The sequence below is a fragment of the Panicum virgatum genome, chromosome 9N (assembly GCF_016808335.1).
Source record: "Panicum virgatum strain AP13 chromosome 9N, P.virgatum_v5, whole genome shotgun sequence".
Lineage (NCBI taxonomy): Eukaryota > Viridiplantae > Streptophyta > Magnoliopsida > Poales > Poaceae > Panicum > Panicum virgatum.
The window spans coordinates 26,098,998-26,124,418 of record NC_053153.1 but is presented as its reverse complement, the minus strand read 5'-3'; the positions used below and the strand labels follow the sequence as shown (position 1 = coordinate 26,124,418).

Below are 25,421 nucleotides of genomic sequence, written 5' to 3'. Positions count from 1 at the left end.
AGATACTTCCCCCTCTTGACTCCTCCTCCTCCCCGGTCTACTCCGTACGAGACCAGCAGCATACGCTCGGCTCCACCACCCCGTCGCTTTCTCTCCTTTTCCAGTCTTTTTCCCGGCGATTAAATAAAGCAAAAAGAGATCGGCAAAGAGAAAAGCGGCTCGGATTAAGATTAGCGTCGTGACGGAAAAGCCCCTCGACCCCTCCCTCCCTCTCCACATTCCCCCCGATCCCCCGCTCACCTGAAGGAACAGTTGTGCTGGTTGGTCCAGTTCGAGCGCGTGGGTTTAGTCAGAGGCTTTGGAGCTCGCCCCGCGGGTTTCGCGGGAGGGTCGTTGCCGGGCTGATGCGCGCGCCCATGGCCGCGGCGCGTTGGCGGCGGGCGGCGGCGGCGGCGGCGGCGGCGGCGGCTGCGGTGCTGGTGCTGGTGATGGGCGCGGGGCTTCCCGCGGGTTGCGCCGCGCAGGAGGGGGAGGAGGTGGTGGTGGCCAGCTACGGGCAGGGCAGGCTCTGGCTTAAGCCCTACGACTGGACCTACCTGCGTGGTGAGACAGTTCGTGCGCTCTGATTCTCTCGGTTTGGGCTCCCGCGTTTCCCTGTTGCGATCGCCGCCCCGAGAATTTCGATTTTGTTTTTTTTTTCAGCGTGCAGGGATATGGTGGGTTTTTTCTAGTATGGGGGGTTCTGGGCGTTGAGCGCTCGTGGCGATGGAATTGAAGGACCTTTGTGTTTTAGTGACGGGTTCAGGCCCTAGCTGTCGCGAAATTTCACGGGAAACGCCACACTCGTGTTGCAGAATTCGTTTTACCTTTCAGCAGCTGTTGCGTTTTGGCATGCTCTGCTTAGTTTTTGGCTTCCCAGATGCTGCTCCCCCCAAGGCGGATAGGATTGGTTTAGTTGGTTTTCCGTTCTGGCTACTAGTTATTTGTCTCATCCGTGGGAATTCTATTTTCTCTATCTCCCTATTTTTGGATCGATCTTAATACTGTACTTCCTGTACTGCCAGTTGAGTTGCCGCCCTCGTTTTCCTCGGTCACCATGGATTTCGAAACTGACATGGACATTGTAAGTGAAAGATTCCGGAATCCCGACCATTATTAAATTATGAAGTACATGTACTAAGAGCTTACTTTGACTGCTATCAGATTTGTTAAGTGGATATGTTGGTACTTGCTACTATTAGTAGCTGGGTCATGCTTAGTCTCAGGCACTGATCAGTAGCTAATAACAGCTCCCAGATTATGGGTGTATGTTTATCGGTTCACATGTAAGTGTCTTGATGCCTTAATGTGGACGGGAGGAGTTGTGGTGTTCCCTTTCTTTTGGAGTAGAATATTGTGCTACAAAAAACCAATTGAACAAGTAGTACAACCAAACTAAAGATGATCAAACAGCTTGTATGTTGGCATTTTCCTATCACATTTTATATGGACAGTTAATTTTTTTTCTCGAATACTCATGGACAGTAAAATTTCGGTGGGAGAAACATACTTTTGTATTCCCTCCATTCCAAACTATAAGTCATTCTAGTTTTGTCCTAAGTCAAACTTATCTAGCTTTGGCCAAGTATATAAAAAAATACGCAAATATCTATGACATCAAGTTACTTACGTTGGATACACCATGTAATATATATCGGCTGTGCATTTATTTGATATTGTAGATTTTAATATATTTTTCTATAAATTTGGTCAAAATTAGATAAATTTGACTTCAGACAAAGCTAAAACGACTTTTGATTTGAAACGGAGGGAGTGTATGTAATGGGGATTGAATGAATATGAAACACTGGCTTAGTTGTGTTTTGAGGCATGACACTGTGAGTGGAAATTTTCTGTTCTATGAATATTTTGGCTTTTTCGTGGAAGAACTTCTTAGCGGGGCACCCTCCTTTTGGTTTAGATCTGACTACATTGACTTATGTACAGTTTGTGAATGCTTCTTCTTTACATAATGCAGCAGAGGGAGCACATGAAAGGCATTCCAAGAAGCGAGCTTGCTATTATCTGTTTGATGAATTCCAACCCTCCTATTCCTGATATATCAGAATCTTATCTAGACAGTTTATGTGAGTACCATATACATTTCCTAATGCGATGGTTGTCGCCTTTGATATTTTCATTTTCCATTTGAACCTCTTCTTATACCTGCTGAATTGTAAAGCAGATTTGTTCAAGGCATGCTATGCGTAGTTTGCAACTGTTTTTATTTTAAATTGTGAAGGATTTATACCCAAATGCTATTATTCTTAAGTTCGTCATGATTAGTGTTGTAATATATCTTCACAGTCCTAGTAAAAATTTATTGCAAACAATGAGTGCGAAAATAAGAAAGACCATCTCTGTTACAAGTTTGCTAATTTTAAACTATTGGATCTTTCAACTTGTTCATCCTGAAAGCTCATCACTGGAGATTTTGGTGTAATTTTATAATATTTTGATGATCCACACTCTGTGCTGTTTCTTATCCAGTCTGATGGCTTCGAATTGTGTGTTCATCTACTCATCTACCATCTGTTCTATATCCTGCTGGTGTTTAGCAGTGATGGAGAGAATAATTCTCTGTATTCATCCAACCCTAGATGGGTGGGTATATATATAACATATACATGTGCCTCTAGGTGGGCCTCTATACACATGGGCTCAATATACTCCAACACCCCCCCCCCCCGCAGTCTGAACTACCGGCGCAGCGGTATTCAAGACTGGACAACAAGAAAGCTAACCCCCCCCCCCCCCCCCCCCCCGCAGTCTGAACAACCGACGCAGCGGTGTTCAAGACTGGACAAGATGAGAGTACAAGGAGTGCACAAAAATGGCTAATACCCCCCGCAGCCACAACTAGCCATCGGCTACGTTGAGGCTGGATCGAAACTCCGAGAAAGTCGACGAGGGCAGCCCCTTGGTGAAGATGTCAGCAAACTGGGAGGTAGTCGGGACATGGAGTACCCGAACATCGCCGATGGCAACTCTGTCGCGCACGAAGTGTAGGTCGATCTCCACGTGCTTCGTCCGCTGATGCTGGACGGGGTTGGTGGAGAGATACACGGCGCTGACGTTGTCGCAGTAGACGAGCGTGCTCTTGGCGAGCGGGCTGTGGAGCTCCGCCAAGAGCTGTCGTAGCCAGGACGCCTCCGCCACGCCGTTAGCGACAGCCTGGTACTCCGCCTCGGCACTGGAGCGGGAGACAACCGGCTGCCGCTTGGACGACCAGGAGACCAGGTTGCCGCCCAGGAAGACGGCGTAGCCGGAGGTGGAGCGACGAGTGTCCGGGCAGCCAGCCCAGTCAGCGTCTGTGTAGACCACCAGCTCAGCAAAGGACGAGCGGTGAAGTACCAGGCCGAGGTCCACAGTGCCACGGACGTACCGGAGGAGACGCTTCAGCGCAGCAAGGTGTGACTCCCGGGGATCATGCATATAGAGACAGACCTGCTGAACAGCGTAGATGAGATCCGGCCTGGTGAAGGTGAGGTACTGCAAAGCGCCGGCCAGACTCCGGTAGGCAGTAGGATCATCCACCGGATCACCCAGATCAGCAGACAGCTTCGCCTGAGTGTCGACTGGAGTGGAGCAGGGCTTGCAATCAGTCATCCCAGCCCGCTCCAGAATATCGAGGGCGTACTGCCGCTGGTGAAGGAGAAGACCAGACGGGCGAGGCTCAACAGTGACGCCCAAGAAGTGGTGGAGCTGACCGAGATCCTTCATAACGAACTCCTGCTGCAGAGAGGAGATGGCACTCTGAAGTAATTGCTGACTGGAAGCTGTGAGCACAATGTCGTCGACATATAGCAGCAGATAGACAGTCTTATCCCCACGGCGGTAGATGAAGAGAGACGTGTCAGACTTGGCCTCGGTGAACCCCAGTGTCATCATGAACGTGGCGAACCGAGAGTACCAAGCCCGAGGAGTCTGCTTCAGCCCATAGAGAGACTTGTTGAGCCGGCAGACCATATCCAGACGACTCGAGTCCACAAATCCCGCAGGCTGAGAGCAGTAAACAGTATCTGACAAGGTGCCGTGAAGAAACACATTCTTCACGTCCAGCTGGTGCACAGACCAAGTGCGCGAGAGCGCAAGCGAGAGGACCGTGCGCACCGTAGCGGGCTTCACGACCGGGCTGAAGGTCTCATCATAGTCCACACCAGGCCGCTGAGTGAACCCCCGGAGAACCCAGTGAGCCTTGTAGCGCTCCAGTGTGCCGTCAGCCCAACGCTTATGCGTTCAGATCCACTTGCCAGTCACCACATTGCAACCAGGCAGACGCGGCATGAGGTCCCACGTCTGGTTGGCAAGAAGAGACGCGTACTCCTCTTCCATCGCGCGACGCCAGTGAGGATCCGCCAAGGCGTCGCGGATAGAGGAGGGTACCGGAGAGACCCGCGGCTCTCCCTCGATGGCGGAGAGAGTTGCGGCCTGGGACGCCATCCGCCGAGTCACCATGGGATGGATATGCCGAGGATCCTAATGGATGACTTGCGGGTGGTACACCTCCGGCTCGGCTCGAGAGGGAGCCGGATGAGGCGGCGGCGGCGACGGCTCCGGTGTCGGCGTCGCAAGAGCCTCCGAAGCAGGAGGCGGCGCCGGTGTTGACGCCGAATGACGCCGGTACACCTGCACCGGCTCAGCGTACCGCTGTGGCGCCGGGTTCGGCGCCGAGCGACGCCGGTACACCTGCACCGGCTGAGCGTACCGCTCAGGTGCAGGGGAAGGCACCGGGGCCGCGCGTGTCGCAGCGGGAGACACCGGGTCCGTGCGTGGCGCGACCGTGGGCACCGGGGCCGCGTTCGTCGCAGCAGGGATCACTGAAAGCGGTGCCGGTGTGCCGGGAAAACCTGCAGGAAAAGGACAGACAGGTAACGGTGGCTGAACCACCGGGTCAGTCGGAAAAAGAGACGCCAGCTCGGGATCAGAAGAAGGTGTGGATGAGGTGGAGTAGGGGAAATCCGACTCGTCGAAGACAACGTGTCGGGAGATCAGAACGCGGCGAGAGGTGAGGTCAAAGCATCGGTACCCCTTGTGGTCAGGGGAGTACCCAAGGAACACACAACGAGTCGAGCGGGGCACCAGCTTGTGAGAAGCGGTGGCGGAGGTGTTAGGGTAACACGCACACCCGAAGACCCGAAGGTGGTCGTAGCGAGGAGGGGTACCGAAAAGAGCGTGGTGTGGTGTGGGAGCAGGAGAAGCAGTGGACGGAAGGCGGTTGAGCAGGTAGGTGGCGGTGTAGAGGCTCTCAGCCCAGAAGCGCGGGGGGAGAGAAGCCTGGATCAGAAGGGTGCGCACGACGTCGTTCATCGTGCGAATCATCCGCTCAGCCTTGCCGTTCTGAGGAGAGGTATACGGACAAGACATACGCAGCTGAACACCCCGAGACAGGAAGAAAGACCGGGAGGTGGAGTTATCAAACTCCCGCCCGTTGTCACACTGGACGGCCTTAACGGTGAGGCCGAACTGAGTGGACACCCAGGCAAAGAAGTGGAGGGTGGGGAAGGTCTCAGACTTGGCGCGCAAAGGGAAAGTCCAAGAGTAATGAGAAAAATCATCAACAATGACCAGATAATATCTATAGCCAGACATGCTGAGTACAGGAGATGTCCACAGGTCACAGTGAATGAGATCAAAAGCATGCGCAGCATGCGAAGAAGAAAAAGAAAACGGAAGTCTAACATGACGACCTAACTGGCACGCATGACAGAGGTGCTCAGCAGGAGCCCTAGTACATGGAATATCGGTACTACGGCGGAGCTGAGCCAAAACGTCGCGGCCGGGGTGACCAAGCCGGCGGTGCCAGGTGGTGGAAGAAGGCGTCACGGCAAAAGCAGAAAACGAAGAAGCCGAAGGTGAGGCAGCGGAAGCAGGAAGCCGAAGAGTGTAAAGGGGCCTCGGGCTGTCACATCGGAGGAGCAGACGCCGGGAAGCCGAATCCTTCACAGTAAGACCAGATGAGTCAAATTCGATAGAACAAGAGTTGTCAGCAGTAAACTGGCGAATAGAAAGAAGGTTGTGAACCATTTGAGGAGCAACAAGAATATTAGGAAGACGAGGAGCAGAACCCACGGCGGTGACAGGAATGCAAGACCCATCACCAACCATGATAGAAGAAGGATAAGAGGGGTGTGGGGGTCGGACAGAAGATAGGATACCAGCATCGGGAGTGGTGTGGAACGAGGCACCCGAGTCGGCGATCCACTCGGTGCTGGTCGGCGGCGTCGGTCCCATGGTGCTGAAGGACTGCGCCAGAGCGGCCTGGTCCCACACCCCAGGCCAGGTCGGCTGCTGGCTGGGCTGAGCGGGCGGGGTCCAGGACGGCGCGAAGAGTGGAGTAGCGCCAGTGAACATGGCCGCTGGCTGGAGCTGAGGATGAGGCCCCCCTCCCGGACCCTGGAACGGCCACATCGAGATGCGCCCTGACCATGGGTTACTGAAGGATGGCCAGGGCGTACCTCCAGCGGCAGGGGCAGGAGCGGGAGCCGGAGCCGGAGTCGGCGCGCCCCGACGGCCCCCACCGGTACCGGTGCTCCCAGAAGCAGGGCCACCAGAGCCACCACCACCACCCCGTCGCCGGCGACGTCCACGGCCCCCCCTCCTCCGGTCTGCCCGGCGGGAGCAGCACCAAGGAGGGAGGTGGCAGGAGCAGCGGAGGAGGCCGGTGGAGTAGCAACAAGCGCGGCGGGGGTGGGCGAGGGCGATCCGGGTGCGAGACCCCTGGTGATCTCCTCGAGGACGAGGTCGTCCCGGACCTGCAGGAAAGTGGGGAAGGGCCTCTGCCGGGCGATCCAGCCCTTCAGGTGGTCGTAGGTGCTGCTCAGTCCCCGTAGGACATTGAGCACCAAGACCCGATCGGACACCGGATCCCCGAGGTCGTGAAGAGCATCGGCCATGCTCTTCATCCGCCGGCAGTACTCACCGACGGAGAGGTCCCCCTGTACGAAGGTGCGGAAGGTGGCATCGAGCTGGAGGGCGCGGTACTCAGCATTGCCGAGGAACTGCCCCTCGAGCTCCATCCAAGCCTGCCGCGCGGTGCCGCTGTGGGTCCTAATGAGGTCCTGCAGATCTAGGGAGAGGTCCCGAAGATCCAGGACAGGGCGACGCTGTCGAGGCGCAGCCACGTCACGTCCCGCGCCTCGATCGGCGAGTCGACGAGGATATGGTCGTCAAGGGCGTAGCGGCGGAGGGTGAGGAGGACCTAGTCCCGCCAGCGGCCGTAGGAGGAGGACGCGGGATCGAGGAGGACGGAGACCAGGGCCCTGATGTTCTGGACGCCGGCGGCCTGGAGGTGGAGCTGGGTGACCATGGGGTCGGTCGGGTCGTACCGGGCTCCAGATCCAGCAGGCGGGGCACGGCGGGAGGAGCTGCCGGGCTCGGGGTCGACGGGCAACTGGCCGGAGGATATGCGGAGAAAGCGCTCCGCCTCGGCGACCCGGAGGGCGAGGGCGTCGGCCGTGGCACGCTCGCGCTCCCTGGCGAGGGCAGCCACACGGACCCGCTCCTGGGCCGCCGAGGCGTCCGACTTGGCGGCGAGGAGGGCCGCGGCGAGGGCGGCGTCGGCCTGCTGTCCTCGGAGTGCCTCGGTGGCGAGCGGTGCATCCGCACGGGGCATCCCGAGCTCGGGCCACATGGGAGTTGCGACGGCGGGCTGCTTGCCTGCGGCTACCGCAGCGCGATGTGCCTCAGCGGCGGCGGCGGCGGCAGCAGCTGCAGGGTCGCTGGTCGGTGCCTGCTGCAGGGGACCTCCTGGCCCCGCGTCTGCAGCGGCAGTAGCAGCAGCAGGTTGCTGCAGGGCGCCCACGGCGGCGGCGCCCGCAGCACCCGCGGCCCCTGCGGCCCCCGCGGCGTCTTGCGCTGGCGGGATGACGGCCTGCGCGGCGACCGGCGCGCGCCAGGCCGGAGAGCCCCAGGCGGCGGCGGCGGCGCCAGATCCGGTGCCCCCCGCGTTCGCGCCCCCCGTGCCGGTAGCAGAGGCGGCGGCGGCGGCGGATGCAGGGGTCAGGGCGGCGGCGGACGCAGGGGTCAGGGCGGCGGCAGTGGGGCGCCATGCGGCCGCAGAAGCAGGGGAGGAGGGAAGTGGGGGGAAGGAGGAAGGGGGGAGAGGGACGGCGCCGGGAGGGGCGGCGCCGGCGGCCGGCCATGGCGCCGGCGGCGGCTGCTGCAGCGCCCAGAACAGGGGCGGCGGCTGCAGGGGAGAAGAGAGAGAAACCCTAGGCTAATGATACCATGATGGAGAGAATAATTCCCTGTATTCATCCAACCCTAGATGGGTGGGTATATATAGAACCTATACATGGGCCTCTAGGTGGGCCTCTATACACATGGGCTCAATATACTCTAACAAGCAGCATATTTATTTCTGTGAGCTGGAGTTCAGATGATTTCTATATTTATAGAAAAAAAAGATAGTTGGTTTAGGGGCATTCTTCTGTCAGTTTTTTTTTTAAAAACTACTTTAAATGCTTAAATAGCTCTCTGAATCATTTCAACTAATTTTGACAGGAAGGTTCTTTATTGCAGTATCAAACTTTCTCCCATCTGGACCTTTTGGCAACGGCAATATAATTAATCAGTCAAATCTGGCGCAATGCTTACCATTTCAGAAAAACATAACAGTTGTGCGAACAAATGACCAGGTAAACTATTCTTATACTGTGATTTACTAAAACAATATCTTTCTTGTGAGATCTAATGTGCAATATGTGGTACTTTCATCCTTGTCCATAGGAGCATATTGTTATGTTGAGTTATGATAGCTATGCTGATATTTGGATGATCATATATCCAATAATCAGAATCCCAGTTAGTACTGAGGCATACTAATATTCTGAGGAGTTTATGACACTTCAGTGCTATCTGTGTTTAATCCAGCTGATGTGGATTGATTACTAGATGATAAACACGAACGGCAAGGTGGTAGTCGAGATCTCGCCCTCACGCTAGAGGCTCTGAGATTAATCTCTTCTACTTCTTGCCTGCCTTACAATGACACCTCTCCTCTCTATTTATAGAGAAGATTACTTGACTCCTAAGAAAGCTACCTAATCTTATCTTATCCTTCCTAAGCAACCAATCTTATCTCTAAGCAATCTGACTATCCAGTCAGCTAACAAACCTAACCCATCTAATCCGCGCGGCACTGTTCACGTGCTACAGTACTCGTGGGCCTAGGCCTGTGGCCGGCGCACTTGCCATAACACCAGCCATGCTGCTTCTGTAATAGTGATGCTGTGCTTTTTTTTCAAGTCAAATTGTTTGGGATTAGTGTTGGCATTTTCCAGAATAGTCACCTCCCAGACATGTTAGAAATCAATTATATAACTTAGACTGTTTCTTGGCTGATTACTTGTTGGACCTAATAATAATATACATATAAAACTGCTGGACCACAAAAAGGTAAAACAATCTGTTTTTTCTAGTCCCAGTAATCACTCATTTGTGGTCTGCTGTCTTATTGAAAGAAATTGAGATCTTGTTTTACACCCAATCATCTGAAAACATATTAATTTTGGCCTTTTACCCTCACTTTTCATGTGTTGCTATGATGCCTTCTTAAGCACTATATGCAATGCATTTTTTTCGTTAAACATGTCCCATATACTTGGCAATACCAAATTGAAATGGGTTGTTGCAATCCTGATCTGATCACTAAGTGGAAGAAATTTATTATCTTCTGATGCACTGAAACCACCTTAAGAAATTCATGAACTTCTGAGATGCCAACCTTTGATTGTTTTCTGTAGATATCTCCAGGGGTATGGTACATTGGGTATTTTCATGGCATCGGCCCTGCTCGCACACAATCAAAGATGGTATGTTTAGAAACATGTCCATAGAACTCTTGGTCTCTACTGCATATTTATGTATTTTTTTGTCTTTTTCGCACAAAAATGCACTAAATGAAATTTGAATTGTGATGGCTATACTTTTGCAGATTAGCAGAGGAAAAGCACGCTTGGTGAGCACCCACATTACTGTAAGAGAATGCCCTACTTCAGCATTTTGGGGACCCTACTGCAACCAAACTGTTGAAATGATTGGTTGTTCTCAACCTTCAATAGATAATAATAACTCAAGGAATCTTCTAGATCTGAACATTGAGAGGAGAAACAGTTGGTATCCTAGAGAGCATAATAGGCGTATTAATATCCTATCTCAGAGTCAATTAGTAGAAAAGGAAGTTGGATCTAATGTTACAGCCCTGGCGAGAATGGAAAACTCAGTCACTTGTTCCATTTCTAATAACTCATTATGCGTCAGGCAAGGCGACATGAAGTTCTACTTCTTGGATGTAGTCGACTTAGCATTGCAGTTTGAAATTACAGCTGCAAACTTTGGAGTTATAGAGCCATCCTTGATTTGTTACCTGCGGTATAATGCCTTTCCTCAAAGGGATCTTCATGACTATTCAGGTGATATCAGCCACGATCCTTTGGTTGTGAAGTTACCAAATATTGGGCGTTGGTATATTGCTATTGAGACTGTCAATAAAACACAGATGAATAATACAGCATCAAAGCCTGTTCTAGATACTATGTGTTTCTCACTGAAGTGGCAATTGACTGGATGCTTGAATGGAAAAACTGGAACAAATTGCTCTTGGGAGGTATACGGACTCCAGGTAAGTCTGTATTACTGTTGTTGGTGTATATGTGAGCCCATGTATAGAGGCTCATCTAGAGACTCATGTATAGGATCTATATATCACACCCTTCTAGGGTTTGGAGGAATACAAGCATATTCTCTCCTATTCTCCCTATCTTACATGGTATCAGGCTAGCTCCATGGCTGCTGCCGCCGCCGCCTCCATGGCCGGCCGGCCGGCCGCTGGCGCCACTCCTCCCTTACCTCTCCTCCTTCCCTCCCCTCTCTTCCCTTCCCGGCAGCAACTCCTCTGCTCTGCTCTGGGCGCCGATTCCTCCCGGCGGAACCCCTCCTCCTCCCGGCCCTGCGCCCGCCCTGCCTGCCCCTACCGCCGCCGCCGCCTCTGCGGGCGCGGGGGGCGCGCCGGCGCCGGCGCCGCACCTGGCGCGGCCGTGGCCCCAGGGGTGGCCGATTCCTCCCGTCGCCGCGGGTGCCCAGGGCGCCGCGGGGGGCTCCCCCTCATCTGCCCCTGCCGCCGCTCTTTGCAGCCGCCGCGTGGGGCGCGGACGGCCTGGCCGCCGCGGGCGTTGGCCTGGGTGCCGTGGTGGGCCCTCCTCTGCCCCGCTCGCCTGGGCCACCGCCCCTGCCGCCGCGGCCGGCGCTGCTCGCGCGGGCGAGCCGCCCGTCGGGGCTACCCCTCCCCTGCGCCCCCCTCTCCCCCGGCGACCTCAGCGCCCACGCCCCCGGCGACCTCTGTTCCAGGGGCGCGCAGTGCGTTTGCCGCGGCCTCTGCTCCGGGGGAGCAGCGCTCGTGGGACCAGTCCGCTAATGCGCAGCCGCCCCCCGCCGACGCCGCCCAGGATCCAGGCGCGGGGGGCGCACACGACGCCGCCATCGTCACTGCTGCTGCTGGACGCGCGTGGCTGCCCCTGCACGCGCCCGTGCACACGCCCGCGCTCGCCGCGCGGGCGCACGCCGCGCAGGCCGCCGCCTCTTGCCGCCGCGCACGCCGCGTAGGCCGTCGCGCACTCCGTGCAAGCCGCGCAGGCCGCTGCCTCCCTCGCCGCCGCGCAGGCCGTCGCGCCCCTACACGCGCCCGACCCTCTCCTTGGTGCTCCTCTCACCGGCCAGACTGGGGGTGGGGGAGGCCGAGGGCGTCGTCGGCGGAGGGGACGTGGTGGTGGTGCTCGGGGCACTCCGGACTCGACTCCGGCTCCCACTCCTGCTCCTGGCTCTGGAGGTACGCCCTGACCATCCTTCAGCGCCCCATGGCCAGGGCGCATCCCGACGTGGCCGTTTCAGGGTCAGGGGGGCCCCTCGTCCTCAGCCCCAGCCGGCGGCAATGCTCGCCGCCGCTGCCCCCCTGTCCGCGCCTTTTTGGACCCCGCCCGCTCCACCCAGCCAGCAGCCGATTTGGCCTGGGGGTGGGACCAGGCCGCACTGGCGCAGTCCTTCAGCGCCATGGGGCGGACGCCGCCGGTCAGCACCGAGTGGATCGCCGACTCGGGTGCCTACTTTCACACCTCCCCACATGCCGGTATCCTCTCTTCTGTCCGACCCCCACACCCCTCTTGTCCTTCTTCCATCATGGTTGGTGACGGGTCTTGCTTTCCTGTCACTGCCGTGGGTTCTGCTCCTGGCTCCTTTCGTCTTCTCAATGTTCTTGTTGCTCCGCAGATGGTTCATAACCTTCTTTCCATTCGTCAGTTTACAGCTGACAATTCTTGTTCCATCGAGTTTGATTTTTCTGGCCTCACTGTAAAGGATTCGGCCTCCCGGCGTCCGCTACTCCGGTGTGACAGCGCGGGGCCCCTTTACACCCTTCGCCTTCCTTCTTCCGCTGCACCACTCTCGCCTTTTCTTCGCCCTGGCCGTCTTGGTCTGCCGCGACGCCGTCTTCCACCACCTGGCACCGCTGTCTTGGTCACCCTGGCCGCGACGTTCTGGCTCAACTCAGTCGTAGTGCCGATGTTCCTGGTACTAGGGCTCCTGCTGAGCCCCTTTGCCATGCGTGCCAGCTCGGTCGTTATGTTCGGCTCCCTTTTTCTTCTTCTTCTTCTACGCATGCGACGCAAGCATTTGATCTTGTTCACTGTGACCTGTGGACCTCTCATGTACTTAGCCTTTCTGGCTATAAGTACTATCTGGTGGTGGTCGATGATTTCTCGCACTACTCTTTGACGTTTCCTTTGCGCGCCAAGTCTGAGACCTTCCCCACCCTCCACTTTTTTGCCTGGGTGCCCACTCAGTTCGGCCTCACCGTTAAGGCCGTCCAGTGTGACAACGGGCGGGAGTTCGACAACTCCTCCCGTTCTTTCTTCCTCTCTAGGGGTGTTCAGTTGCGTATGTCTGTCCATATACCTCTCCTCAGAACGGCAAGGCTGAGCAGTTGATTCGCACGACGAACGACGTCGTGCGCACCCTTCTGATCCAGGCCTCTGCCCCCGCGCTTCTGAGCTGAGAGCCTACACACCGCCACCTACTTGCTCAACCGTCTTCCGTCCACTGCTTCTCCTGCTCCCACTCCACACCACGCTCTTTTCGGTACCCCTTCTCGCTACGACCACCTTCGGGTCTTCGGGTGTGCGTGTTACCCTAACACCTCCGCCACTGCTCCTCACAAGCTGGCGCCCCGCTCGACTCGTTGTGTGTTCCTTGGTTACTCCCCTGACCATAAGGGGTACTGATGCTTTGACCTCACCTCTCGCAGCGTCCTGATCTCCCGACACGTCGTCTTTGACGAGTCGGATTTCTCCTACTCCACCTCCTCCACACCTTCTCCTGATCCCGAGCTGGAGTCTCTGTTTCCGACTGACCCGGTGGTTCAGCCACCTTTTCCTGTCCGTCCTTTCCCTGCAGGTTTTCCCGGCACACCGGCACCGTTTCCTGTGATCCTTGCTGCGCCGAACGCGGCCCCCGGATCTCCGATCGTGCCGCGCGCGGACCCGGTGTCTCCTGCTGCGCCACGCGCGGCCCCGGTGCCTTCCCCTGCACCTGCGCGGTACGCTTAGCCGGTGCAGGTGTACCAGCGTCGTTCGGCGCCGACACCGGCACCGCCGCGGTACGCTGAGCCGATGCAGGTGTACCGGCGTCGTTCGGTGCCGACACTGGCGCTGCCTCCTGCTCCGGAGGCTCCTGCGACGCCTCCACCGGAGCCGTCGCCGCCGCCGCCTCCACCGGCTCCCTCTCGAGCCGAGCCGGCGGTGTACCACCCGCCCGTCGTCCATCGGGATCCTCGGCATATCCATCCCATGGTGACTCGGCGGATGGCGTCTCAGGCCGCGACTCTCTCCGCCACCGAGGGAGAGCCGCGGGTCTCTCCGGTACCCTCCTCTGTCCGCGACGCCTTGGCGGATCCTCACTGGCGTCGCGCGAAGGAAGAGGAGTACGCGGCTCTTCTTGCCAACCAGACATGGGACCTCATGCCGCGTCCGTCTGGTTGCAATGTGGTGACTGGCAAGTGGATCTGGACGCATAAGCGTCGGGCTGATGGCACACTAGAGCGCTACAAGGCTCGCTGGGTTCTCCGGGGGTTCACTTAGCAAACTGGTGTGGACTATGATGAGACCTTCAGCTCAGTGGTGGAGCTTGCTACTGCGCGCACGGTCCTCTCGCTTGCGCTCTCGCGCTCCTGGCCTGTGCACCAGCTGGACGTGAAGAATGCGTTTCTTCACGGCACTCTGTCAGAGACTGTCTACTGCTCTCAGCCAGCGGGATTTGTGGACTCGAGTCGTCCGAATATGGTCTGCCGACTCAACAAGTCTCTCTATGGTCTGAAGCAGGCTCCTCGGGATTGGTACTCTCGGTTCGCCACGTTCTTGCTGACATTGGGGTTCACCGAGACCAAGTTTGACACGTCTCTCTTCATCTACCGCCGTCGGGATGAGACTGCATATCTGCTGCTCTATGTCGATGACATTGTGGTCACAGCCTCCAGTCAGCAGTTGCTTTAGAGTGTCATATCCTCTCTGCAGCAGGAGTTTGCTATGAAGGATCTGGGTCAGCTCCACCACTTCTTGGGCGTCACTGTTGAGCCTCGCCCGTCTGGTCTTCTTCTTCACCAGCGGCAGTACGCACTCGATATTCTGGAGCGGGCTGGCATGACTGATTGCAAGCCCTGCTCCACTCCTGTCGACACTCAGGCGAAGCTGTCTGCTGATCTGGGTGATCCGGTGGCTGATCCTACTGCCTACCAGAGTTTGGCTGGCGCTTTGCAGTACCTCACCTTCACCAGGCCGGACCTCACCTACGCTGTTCAGCAGGTCTGTCTCCATATGCATGACCCCCGGGAGTCACACCTTGCTGCGCTGAAGCGTCTCCGCTATGTCCGTGGCACTGTGGACCTCGGCCTGGTGCTTCACCGCTCGTCCTCTGCTGAGCTGGTGGTCTACACCGACGCTGACTGGGCTGGCTGCCCGGACACTCGTCGCTCCACTTCCAGCTACGGCGTCTTCCTGGGCGGCAACCTGGTCTCCTGGTCGTCCAAGCGGCAGCCAGTTGTCTCCCGCTCCAGTGCTGAGGCGGAGTACCGGGCTGTCGCTAACGGCGTGGCGGAGGCGTCCTGGCTACGACAGCTCTAGACGGATCTCCACAGCCCGCTCGCCAAGAGCACGCTCGTCTACTGCGACAACGTCAGCGCCGTGTATCTCTCCACCAACCCCGTCCAGCATCAGCGGACGAAGCATGTGGAGATCGACCTACACTTCGTGCGCGACAGAGTCGCCATCGGCGATGTTCGGGTACTCCATGTCCCGACTACCTCCCAGTTTGCTGACATCTTCACCAAGGGATTGCCCTCCTCGACCTTTCCGGTGGCTAGTTGTGGCTGCGGGGGGGTATTTGCCCTTTGTACTCTCTTCTTGTCCAGTCTTGAACACCGCTGCGCCGGTAGTTCAGACTGCAGGTGAGTGTTGGTGTATATGTGAGCCCATGTATAGGATCTATATATCCCACCCTTTTAGGGTTTGGAGGAATACAAGCCTATTCTCTCCTATTCTCCCTATCTTACAACTGCTATACAGTATCAAATGATACAAATTCATTATGTACCAGACTAGCAGTTTGCAATAAATCAACTGATACTGTGTTTGCTGATATTTATCTTCCCATTAAAGATCCAATGAACTGCCGATTAACTATGTTTCTGTTGAGTTTCACGCACTAATTCACTTGAATGCTTGATACATTTTAGAAAGTTGGGCAATGCTGGTGCTCACATCTAGGCTTTCCCAAGCCTATGATGCGCACTGGAAGTGTGACTTCAGTTATAATTTCTTAAAATTGTGCCCATGTCTTGATTGTAAGACCTTTGGGTTCTATACTGTCTTAAGTGCTCTGAATATTTTTTTTTAATATTTAGTTGTTGATGAAAGGTGGAGATTATACCCACAATCTCTTACTCAACAGCTATATCAAGGGGTGGCAATGGATCATGTCCCTATGCTCCTTTAACAATCCAACTCGGCCCTTATGTATTATTAGCTCAAATGTTATAAAATAAGAGCCAAGCCCTTAAATTATCTAGACTAAATTTTTAGGCCTTTAACCCCCTAGCTTATATGTGAAATACTTGGACTTGAAACGTGGTGTTTACTATTTTCCCTTCGCAGGTAGTAAATGGATACCCCCCCCCCACCCCCGCCCCCCCCCCCCCCCCCCCCCACACACACACACAAAAAACAAGAAAACCTTTCAGTGTGCCAAAATGTGAATGTATCAACCAAGCTGAGTGTCTTAGCTTCAGTTGTAGAGGAAATGAGGCTTTGGGGTTTACCGGGTACTAAGGGCATCACTTTGTTGATTGCCCCGCTGCTTGGTACTTTTGAGCTCTTGCCTTGGTTGAGCTAGTTAGTGGTTGTTTTTAAATTTGTGCAGAGGTGCTACTGTTTTGTCTTATAAGCGTGTGAGTGCGTGTGTGAGTTTGTTTGTGTGGGTTAGTTTTGTTTCTGTTGGGGCTGTTTTATCCATTTTTCTTCTTAATATAAAGATACCCAGCTCTCCTGCGTGTTCGAGAAAAAAATTATCAACCAACTATGAAGAAAGATTTGGAGGCGGGGTGTGGACAGTGGGGTTGAGGATTATATACACTACAACATGGATGTTACACAAACGTTCATTTAAGATTGCTTTTGTGCATTCTTTGTGAATATGCATTTTCTGTACCTGAAATACATCTTTGTTAATCAAGTATTGCTTGTACTCGCAGAGGGTTCCAAGGAGAAGTCCTTCTATCCCGTTTGAGTCATATTATATTCCTAGTGATGAAAGGGCATCTCTGGAAGATAGCCACTTCTATTTGGAGCAATTTCTAAGCAACTCATCCCATGAGCAGATTGCATGGACATATTTCTTTTTGGATGTTCCTCGAGGTTCAGCCGGTGCACTTATCCATGTCCAGCTTAAGTCAGATAAAGAATTGAACTACGAGTTGTACTCGAAATATGGTGGCTTGCCATCCAACGATATTTGGGATTATTATGCGAGTAGGACAAGCAGCAGTAATAGCTCGGTATTTTTTTCATTACAGAATTCCACGAATTCAGACATGGATCTATCAATTTTCTATGCTAAAGAGGGAACTTGGTGCTTTGGGGTGAAGCATCCAACTGATACGGCAAATTCTCAGACGTATATGTCTGTATCCCTTCAGGGTTGCCATAGAAATTGCAATCAGAAAGGTGTGTGTCATTCCTCAGTTGATGAAAGTGGGCTGACATTCTACAGGTGAGTTCTAAACATTTTTTTCTATCATCTGAATGTTTTCCTATTTCTTTTGCCATGTATTCTTTAGTACTTGATGACATAAAGTAAATCTTATTGGTGGTGCGATAATATTTTTCTTAATTTTCCAGTTTCTGCACATGTGATCGTGATCATGGTGGGTTTGATTGCAGCGATGAGCTAGTTTCCCCTAATGGTAACAATATTCATGTCTCCTTTTTAAAATCCCTAGGGACAATTTGTACTGAAATAGTTTTTGGATATTATCAATGCTTTAAACTCTTATTAATAAAATTTTGGTTGGTAAAAATATTTTGGATTTACTACACTATGACATTTAAGCTAATGGTTTCATGTGAAGTTTGATTTAATTAGACTAGCATGCAGAAGCATTGTAGCTCTACAATTTTGACTGGCAGCAAACTAGGGGCCCGTGTGATCGCACACAAGGAGCAGCAGCTACACCCCTTGGGCTGGTTGACTAGAGATGTCAGCATTGCCATCCTTTCTCATAATGGAAAGATAATTAAGAAAATTTCAAACACCCTAAGGTCACTGCTATGTCTCAATCGTTGGCCCAACATTTTGAGATTTATTACTCCCACTGCCAATGCCTTCCTTCACTTAATGTCATTCTACTAAAGCTCAACCTCCCTTCAACAGATGCTTAACCCTGTTGTTTACTTATGAAAAAATCTCAGTGTAATGCTACGGAAATGCCTTCATGTAAGGTACAAATTTAAGTTCCTACCTGACTTGTAACTTTTATAATTTCAAATAAGATCCACCAAAATTTCATAGTTGATGACGAACTTTTGAAACTAAATGCAAAACTGAATTTTCAGACTGCATCTTTATTTGTTGGCAAGTAATTTTTAAAATTATTAAAGTGGTTCTGTGATGCAGCAGTGCAAATCATGGTGAGGCAAACTTTGCCATATACACTTAGAGGATGGAAAATGAAAGAAATAAACCAATATGTACTAAAGTTTTGCGAAATGTAAATGAAATCTCGTGTCAAACTTTGTTTAGGTTGCAGATATTTTCAAGTAGAATGTAGTTCCTTCTTTGAGCAGCAGAACGCAGAAGTATTACTTCTCAACCAGTTGCAAGTTGCAATGCATGCTTTTGCGTCCATATATCAAAATTACACTCTAACATGGTCCCATCTATGTAGGGCACATTTGGCAGTCTGTCTTTCTAATCGCCTCAAATGCTGCAGCTATTTTACCTGCCTTCTGGGCCCTCAGGCAAAAGGTATGCTTTTCATCTACTTCATGGTGGCCTGAAAATGAGCTGTTTGACTTTTAGTTACCACCAGCATTTTTTTTAGTCTACCTACACTACATGGTGGTTTAAGTATGCCCATAACAACATAAACTTAAAAACCGAATGTTTAGGACCCAAGTTTTTGGTAGTCACTAGTCAGGCCACTGTAATTCTAAAGGAAGAAGTCTACATAACTCCCTCAACTATTGGACCTAGACTACTTAACCCCACAAACTACAAAACCGGTTATTCTACCCCCTGAACTTTGCAAAACCGGCCAAATAATCCCCCAAAGCGGTTTTGGAGGGTGGTTTTGTCTTTTTATTTTTTATTCATTTCAGCTGAATCTTTGAAAAATCATAACAAATCACAGAAAAATTCAAAAATTGAAAATCAAATTTTGTTGGATTCTACATGAGTAGATCTACATATTGAACATATAATATGGTATGCTTTAGTACAATTTTTTGTTGTAGATTTAGATCTACACTTTTTTGCAATTAATGGAAATAATTCATATATGAATTTTCCATGGTCCAATTGTGGTGAAGGTTTTATGGTGGGCTAACTATTGTATCCTTCAGCTATAGTAAAAACTCATTACGCCTTAATAATGTTTTGGTCTCACCCCAACTTATTAAGAATCTTATTTCTGTTCGTTAGTTCACTACCGATAATAATTGTTCTGTGGAGTTCGTCAGTTCATTACCGATAACAATTGTTCTGTGGAGTTTGACCCTGGTTGTTCTGTGAAGGATCTCCTGTCCAGGAAACTGATCGTTAGGTGCAATAGCTCCGGTCCACTATATCCGCTGCACCTTCCAGTTGTTGCTCACTCCTTGGTCGCCACCTCCACCGCCTCCCTTTGGCACCGTCGCCTCGGTATACCTCCTCGCTGCGCTGGCTCGAGCCCGTTGCTCGCCGAGTGCAGCCCTGCCGCTAGCTCAAGCCCGTTGCTCACCGAGCGCAGCCCTGCCTCGCTCTACGACGGCACACCAGCTCTTGTGGTTGAGGGAGCACCAGCCAGCCCACAGCCATGCGCGGCACCAGATGCCGCGTTGCCACACACTACCCCCGGTGGTTCGACTATCTCCCCTGCTGGCACCTCTGTTACGCGGATACTCCTAGGACGTGGCGTATCCGTATCCGATACGTATCGGATACGGATACGCCTCGGATACGTTTCTAGCCGTATCCTGAAAAAACGGATACGTATTTGCTTGGATACGCGTATCCGATACTTTTGGGCCAGATGGGATACAGCCCAAAACAGTAATCAGCCCACCCAAATGCTGTTTTGGTAGTAAGAGATGATACAAAATGATAAACTTGCTGCAATATAATTGTAGAACTAGATGAGCAGCAACTGAAGAACCCCTTGTGGAATCAGTTGTGCTTTTAGAGAATGCTAGTTACAGAGGTAATGTTATATGGACATGCAAGTATTGCACATCTGAGTATAGGGGAAGTAACTCAAGAGTAAAATCTCACTTGCTGAATATCTATGTGATATTTATATATAATTATTAATTATCCTAGCTGTATCTCCGTATCAGTATTTTTTTGGAAAGTGCGTATCCGCATATCCGATACGTATCGTATCCGATACCCGTACCAGTATCCGTGTAATATAGGCTGGCACCACGCAACCACGTGCGGCTGGGGTCCTCTCTGGCACCGACTGGGTGCCCCTCGTGTGTGACATTCAGCAAGTCTACACCCGACGCGCCCCTCGCGTTCCCCCAGGATTTGCGCCTCTGCCGGAGCCTTCGTCCTCTCGGTGACAATCTGGTCTCGTGGTCTTCCAAGCGGCAGCACACTGTTTCACACTCCAGTGCGAAAGGTGAGTATCGCGCCGTTGCCGAGGCGTCGTGGCTGCGACAACTGCGACAACTTCTCCAGGAGCTTCATGCACCGCTTCGCCGCGTCGTCCTGGTATACTACGATAACACCAGCTCCGTGTACATGTCCTCCAACCCCATTCAGCATTAGCGCACCAAGCACATCGTGATCGACCTCCACTTCGTCCGTGAGTGGGTTGCTGTTGGTGATGTCCGCGTTCTTCATGTGCCGACCACATCACAGTACGCTGACATCTTCACCAAGGGCCTTCCTTTGTCGATCTTTGCTGAGTTTAGGTCCAGTCTGAACGTTTGCGGTGCTGCCGATCAGACTGCGGGAGCGTGTTAGAGGATGATGTATGCCCACATGGGTTGTGCTTGGTTTGGCACGTCAGGGCCCATGGAGTCTGGTCGCACCATCCATCTTGGATGTTTGCGCCGGCCCTAGGTTAGGTGCGTCCGGTGATTCCTTCATGTACAAGGCAAGGATCCCTTGATTGATGGTATTCTATAAACCATTAGAGTTCCTTGTCTATAAATGTAACCGGCTATTGCCTCTTGGAATGCATCTATAATTCCTGGCCATACTCTTTCAAAGTCTATATAACCCCCCAACGTATCAACAGTGGATCACATCACCCCTTGAACTATAAAACTGGGTTTCTAACCCCCTTACCTTTGCAAAACCGGACACTTAACCCCCAGGGTGGTTTTGCGGTTCGGTTTCACAGTCCGATTTTGCTATAGTGTCATGGTTTTGTTTTTTCTTTTGTATTTATTTCGGCTGAATCTTTAAAAAATCATAGCAAATCACAGAAAAATCATAAATAGAAAATCTTATTTTGTTAGACTCCACATGAGTAGATCTCATCTACATAGTAAACATATAATATGCTTTAGTACAAATGTTTTGCTGTAGTTTTAGATCTATGCTTTTCTATAAATAATTGAAATTATTCATAGGTGCAGTTTCTATGATCTAATTGTAGTGAAATTTTTATGATGGGCTAATTGTAGTATGCTTGAACTGTAGTAAAAATTTCATATTTATTGGATCCTGTATAACTTAGTTATAGATATAGCATAGATTTAACAAGCATAAACCTAAATAAATCTATGACTAATTATACATTATCCAACAAGTATGAAATTTTTACCACAATTCAATAATACAATAATTCACCCATCATAAAAACTTCACCACAATTGGACCATAGAAACTGCATCTATGAATTATTCCGATTAATTGCAGAAAAGCATAGATCTAAATTTACAGTAAAAACTTTGTGCTAAAGCATATCATATTATATATTCACTATCTAGATCTACTCATGTGGACTTTAACAAAATTTATTTTTCTATTTTATAATTTTTCTATGATTTACTATGATTTTTAAAGATTTTATGAAAATAAATAAAAAAGAAAAAGACAAAACGACGCCACTATAGTAAAACCGGGCTGCAAAACCACCCTAGGGGGTAAAATGTCCGGTTTTGCAAAGATGAGGGGGCTAAAAATCCGGTTTTGTAGTTTAGGGGGTGATGTGATCCACCATAATACGTTGGGGGGTTATATAGACTTTTTCCCCGCTGCAAGGACAAGCTCGGGAGGGTGCAGATCCAGGCCGAGGGGGCGCAGATCCACGGGTCGGTGGCTCCGGTGACTGGCGGCAGGCAGGAGACCTTGACGACCTAGATTTGGGGCTGGATGAGAGCAGAAGGGGGAAGGAAGGAGCTGAAGGTGCGAACGGGCTAGTAGTGTTTCTGGTCGGTAGTCAAATTCTTAGGATCTGTCAGTGTCAGATGTGAAGCGAAGCTCTCTTTTACTCATCAGCTGGCTTTCATTTTGTTCTTCAAACATCTGCTATGGGCAAATAACAGAATATTCAGAGAAAAAATAGCTGTTATAGAATGTATGAGGTTTCTTTGATCAGATGTTAACTTTTTTTTTTCTTGCCACCAAGGCATTTGCAGAATGGATTCTTTACACATCTAGTGGAATTTCCAGTGCATTATACCATTCATGTGATGTGGGAACCTGGTGCATTCTATCATTTCGTGTATTACAGGTAAGCTACTAACCACACATTTTTTCAATGCTAGTGTAAAGATTGTTGGGCATGGTCTGCTATTCATCACTACTGGTCATGTCTATCCAAAACGAGGTAGCCCAAATACATCTGTTTTACATGTTCTGTTGGTTGTACCAAAATCCTGTCTACTTGACCTTTTAATTATACATAGTTCTTCTGATATACTCTTGTCCTTTATATTGTACCTGAATCCAGTTTTTAGACTTCTGGCTTTCCTTCATGGCTGTTGTGGGTACATTCATATGTATGGCTACAATTGATGAAGCTTCAAAGCGAGCAATGCATACAGCTGTTTTTATCCTCACAGCTCTTTTAGCTGCAACTGGTGCAACAAGGTACCCAAACCACTGGTTACATTTTTCTAAAATACTAAGTGAACATAGGGTGTATGATTGGGTTATCATCTCAGATCTGCAAATATTGGAATCGTCATTGCGATTGGTTCTCTTGGCCTGCTTATGGGATGGTTATTGGAATTCTCTACAGCAAGAAGATTTATATGCTGGCCCTGGCAAATTAATCTTAGTATGCCTCAAAGGTAATGTGCTTGTATTGAACACATGGTGTTATGAAATATCACCTGATCTATGTACAGGATCTTAGTTTAAACTTCAAAGGAAGCTTCATCACATGCTAGTCTTTGGAACTTATTCTGGCTCCTTTGTGCTTAAACCTATGGTGCCCAGCATTTCCTTTGGTGAGCTGACTCAGTTGTCATCTTGTGTGTAGTTGGGCAAACTTTGGGACTTTGTTCCGGAATACTCTGGAGGTGTTGAACAAACGCTTCCGTTGGATATTTCTACTTTTGGGTTTCATCACATTATCATTTGCGGCTACGAGCTGGAAACTGGAATCGAATAGCAACTACTGGATTTGGCACAGGTGTGGAATCATCACCTTCCCTCGTTAAACATTACTTCAAGTTGGATAGCTTGCGGCGGTTTTACCTGTTTTAGAGGATTTGCTGAGCACGTTTTTAATTAAGAAAGCGGATTAGGTTACAGAGGCAGCTGAACTGCCAACCAGAGATTGCAGGCCTTGAAGTCTTGCTTTCACCATGTCTGCCTTAACCCATATCTTTTGTGCCAGTGTGACTGGTTGTAGAACAACATAGTCAAAGACTCTGGTGTCACCTTTTTTTTTCCAATTGGACCAGGCAACCAAACCGTGGTGCTGAAACCTTTTCCGTGCGCCTTTTGCACTTGTTTCCTTGCCTGAAGCCACCAATTAGCAAGCAGCTGGACTCTGACAGGCACAAATGCTACAGTTCGATGTGGCAGAGAGAACCCTAAACTACGTCTCTCGAACATGTGCAAAACTGAGCATAAGATGGTTGATGGTTTCTGGCTCCTGTGCACAGAGGGCAGAGTTGTTGCTATCCCACGGGCCATGACGACGTAGCCAGATAGGACTCCAAGAGCGACCAAGCACATTATAAGAGGGCCTGGGATATTCGTTGACCAGGGAGCCCGTTCATGAGAATTAGTGCTTGGTGATCCAGTTTGTCCAAACACTCAGAAAGCCCAGAAATTGGAGGTCGGAGGAAGACCCATGACACTGACAAAAGCTTTGGCGATGTCCAGTTTTATGAGGAGACTTGGAATGTGTTCGTCATGCAGAATCTTTGCAGCTCCCTGGATGTACCTGAAGTTGTCTTGGGTACGTCTGTTTTTTTATGAAAGCGCTTTGGTTGTGTCTGACCATAAGTTTCAGGGGTACGGAAGCGGTCCGCCAATGCTTTGGAGAAGAGCTCACTGAAGCTGTCAATTAAACTTATTGATCTATTGCCATTCAACATTGTTGGCTCTTGCTTCTTGGGTATCATTAGGGAGTTATTCAGGTGATGAAAACTTCTACTGTCCATCTGAGCCAGCATGTTGAGAACCCTGATCACATCACGTTTGATGATTGGCCATGCGGTTTTGCAGAAGTAACATGTAAATCCATCTAACCCTGGGGGATTTATCCACAGGAATTTCTCTTATGATGTTCCAGATTTCATCCTTGGTAAAAGGATAGGCTAGCATGGTTAGGTCGACCTGAGTGGGGGTCAAGCAGTTCCTGTCGAAGGGACTGCACTGAAGCCAGGGTGTGGCCTAGGTAGAGGTGGTAATGGGTCATGACCGTGGCCCTAAATACTCCATTTTCAATCCAACTCAGTCCTTAATTATTCTTAGTTCAAAATTATACAAATATGAGCACAATTCTTTTTGAGCCGGCCTTTAAATTATTTTGGCTAAATTTTTAGACCCTTTACCACCGCTAGATCCAGGATGGCATTTGAAGAACTCAAATGCGGCTCTACCGTGATCACTATATTTGTTTTTCACCATGCTTTTCTCTGTAATATTTTCTACTTTATTATTATTACTACTTACTAACTAACGTATCTTTTCCTCTCTTGCAGCATGTGGCACATAACTATATATACTTCTTCATTTTTCTTCTTGTGCTCAATGCGGGTAAACTCAAGGAACCGCAGTCCAGAGTCAAACTATGAGTTAACGAGGCAAGACTCCTTGCCCAGGTCAGAACAAAGGGAGACCTAGCTAGTAAGGAACGAGGGTGATCACAATCCACGTCCTTCTCATAGCGATTTAAATGTTTATGTACGATGGTTTCATACAAGAATTGGCTGAGTTGGATTTTGGCTGGATTCGTTTTTGGTGGAGTTGGGTTAGATTCGTTCAACGGTATGCAGGGCTGTCTGTGTAGGTACATGGCTTCTGTTGCCGTCGGGGCGCTCAATAACTTGAACAATCGTAGAAGTGGGATTTGGGAACTTCACCGTCAGCTGCATCGCATGAAAATTGTAAATAGCGTGTTGCTGGCAAAACATCTTTTTGTGGGACGTTCGTTACATGTAAATGTGTTGTAAGCATACGCTATTCCAAAATGGAACAAACCTGTTTGAGAATTTTGCTTTCGTGCA

At 50.8% G+C, this 25,421-nt stretch overlaps 1 protein-coding gene across 5 annotated transcripts; it reads left to right on the top strand.

Annotated features, from left to right (window-relative positions):
- Positions 1 to 216: 216 nt before the first annotated feature.
- On the top strand, positions 217 to 25,421 carry LOC120689682. Of its 5 annotated transcripts, none has more exons than XR_005681386.1 (15): positions 217 to 543; positions 1,005 to 1,063; positions 1,958 to 2,066; positions 8,503 to 8,618; positions 9,726 to 9,794; positions 9,917 to 10,603; positions 16,772 to 17,289; positions 17,418 to 17,482; positions 18,464 to 18,543; positions 22,361 to 22,465; positions 22,685 to 22,824; positions 22,899 to 23,027; positions 23,219 to 23,371; positions 24,203 to 24,329; positions 24,897 to 25,421. XR_005681386.1 is itself a non-coding variant. In XM_039972043.1 (14 exons), exons 1-14 carry the CDS (start codon positions 345 to 347, stop codon positions 24,258 to 24,260), a joined length of 2,487 nt encoding a protein of 828 aa, XP_039827977.1. In that variant the 5' UTR covers positions 217 to 344; the 3' UTR covers positions 24,261 to 24,890. The 5 variants fall into 5 exon arrangements, 3 of the variants coding, with proteins under 3 accessions (XP_039827977.1, XP_039827976.1, XP_039827979.1); XR_005681385.1 differs by having other exon boundaries at positions 23,646 to 24,426; XM_039972043.1 differs by lacking the exon at positions 24,897 to 25,421 and having other exon boundaries at positions 24,203 to 24,890.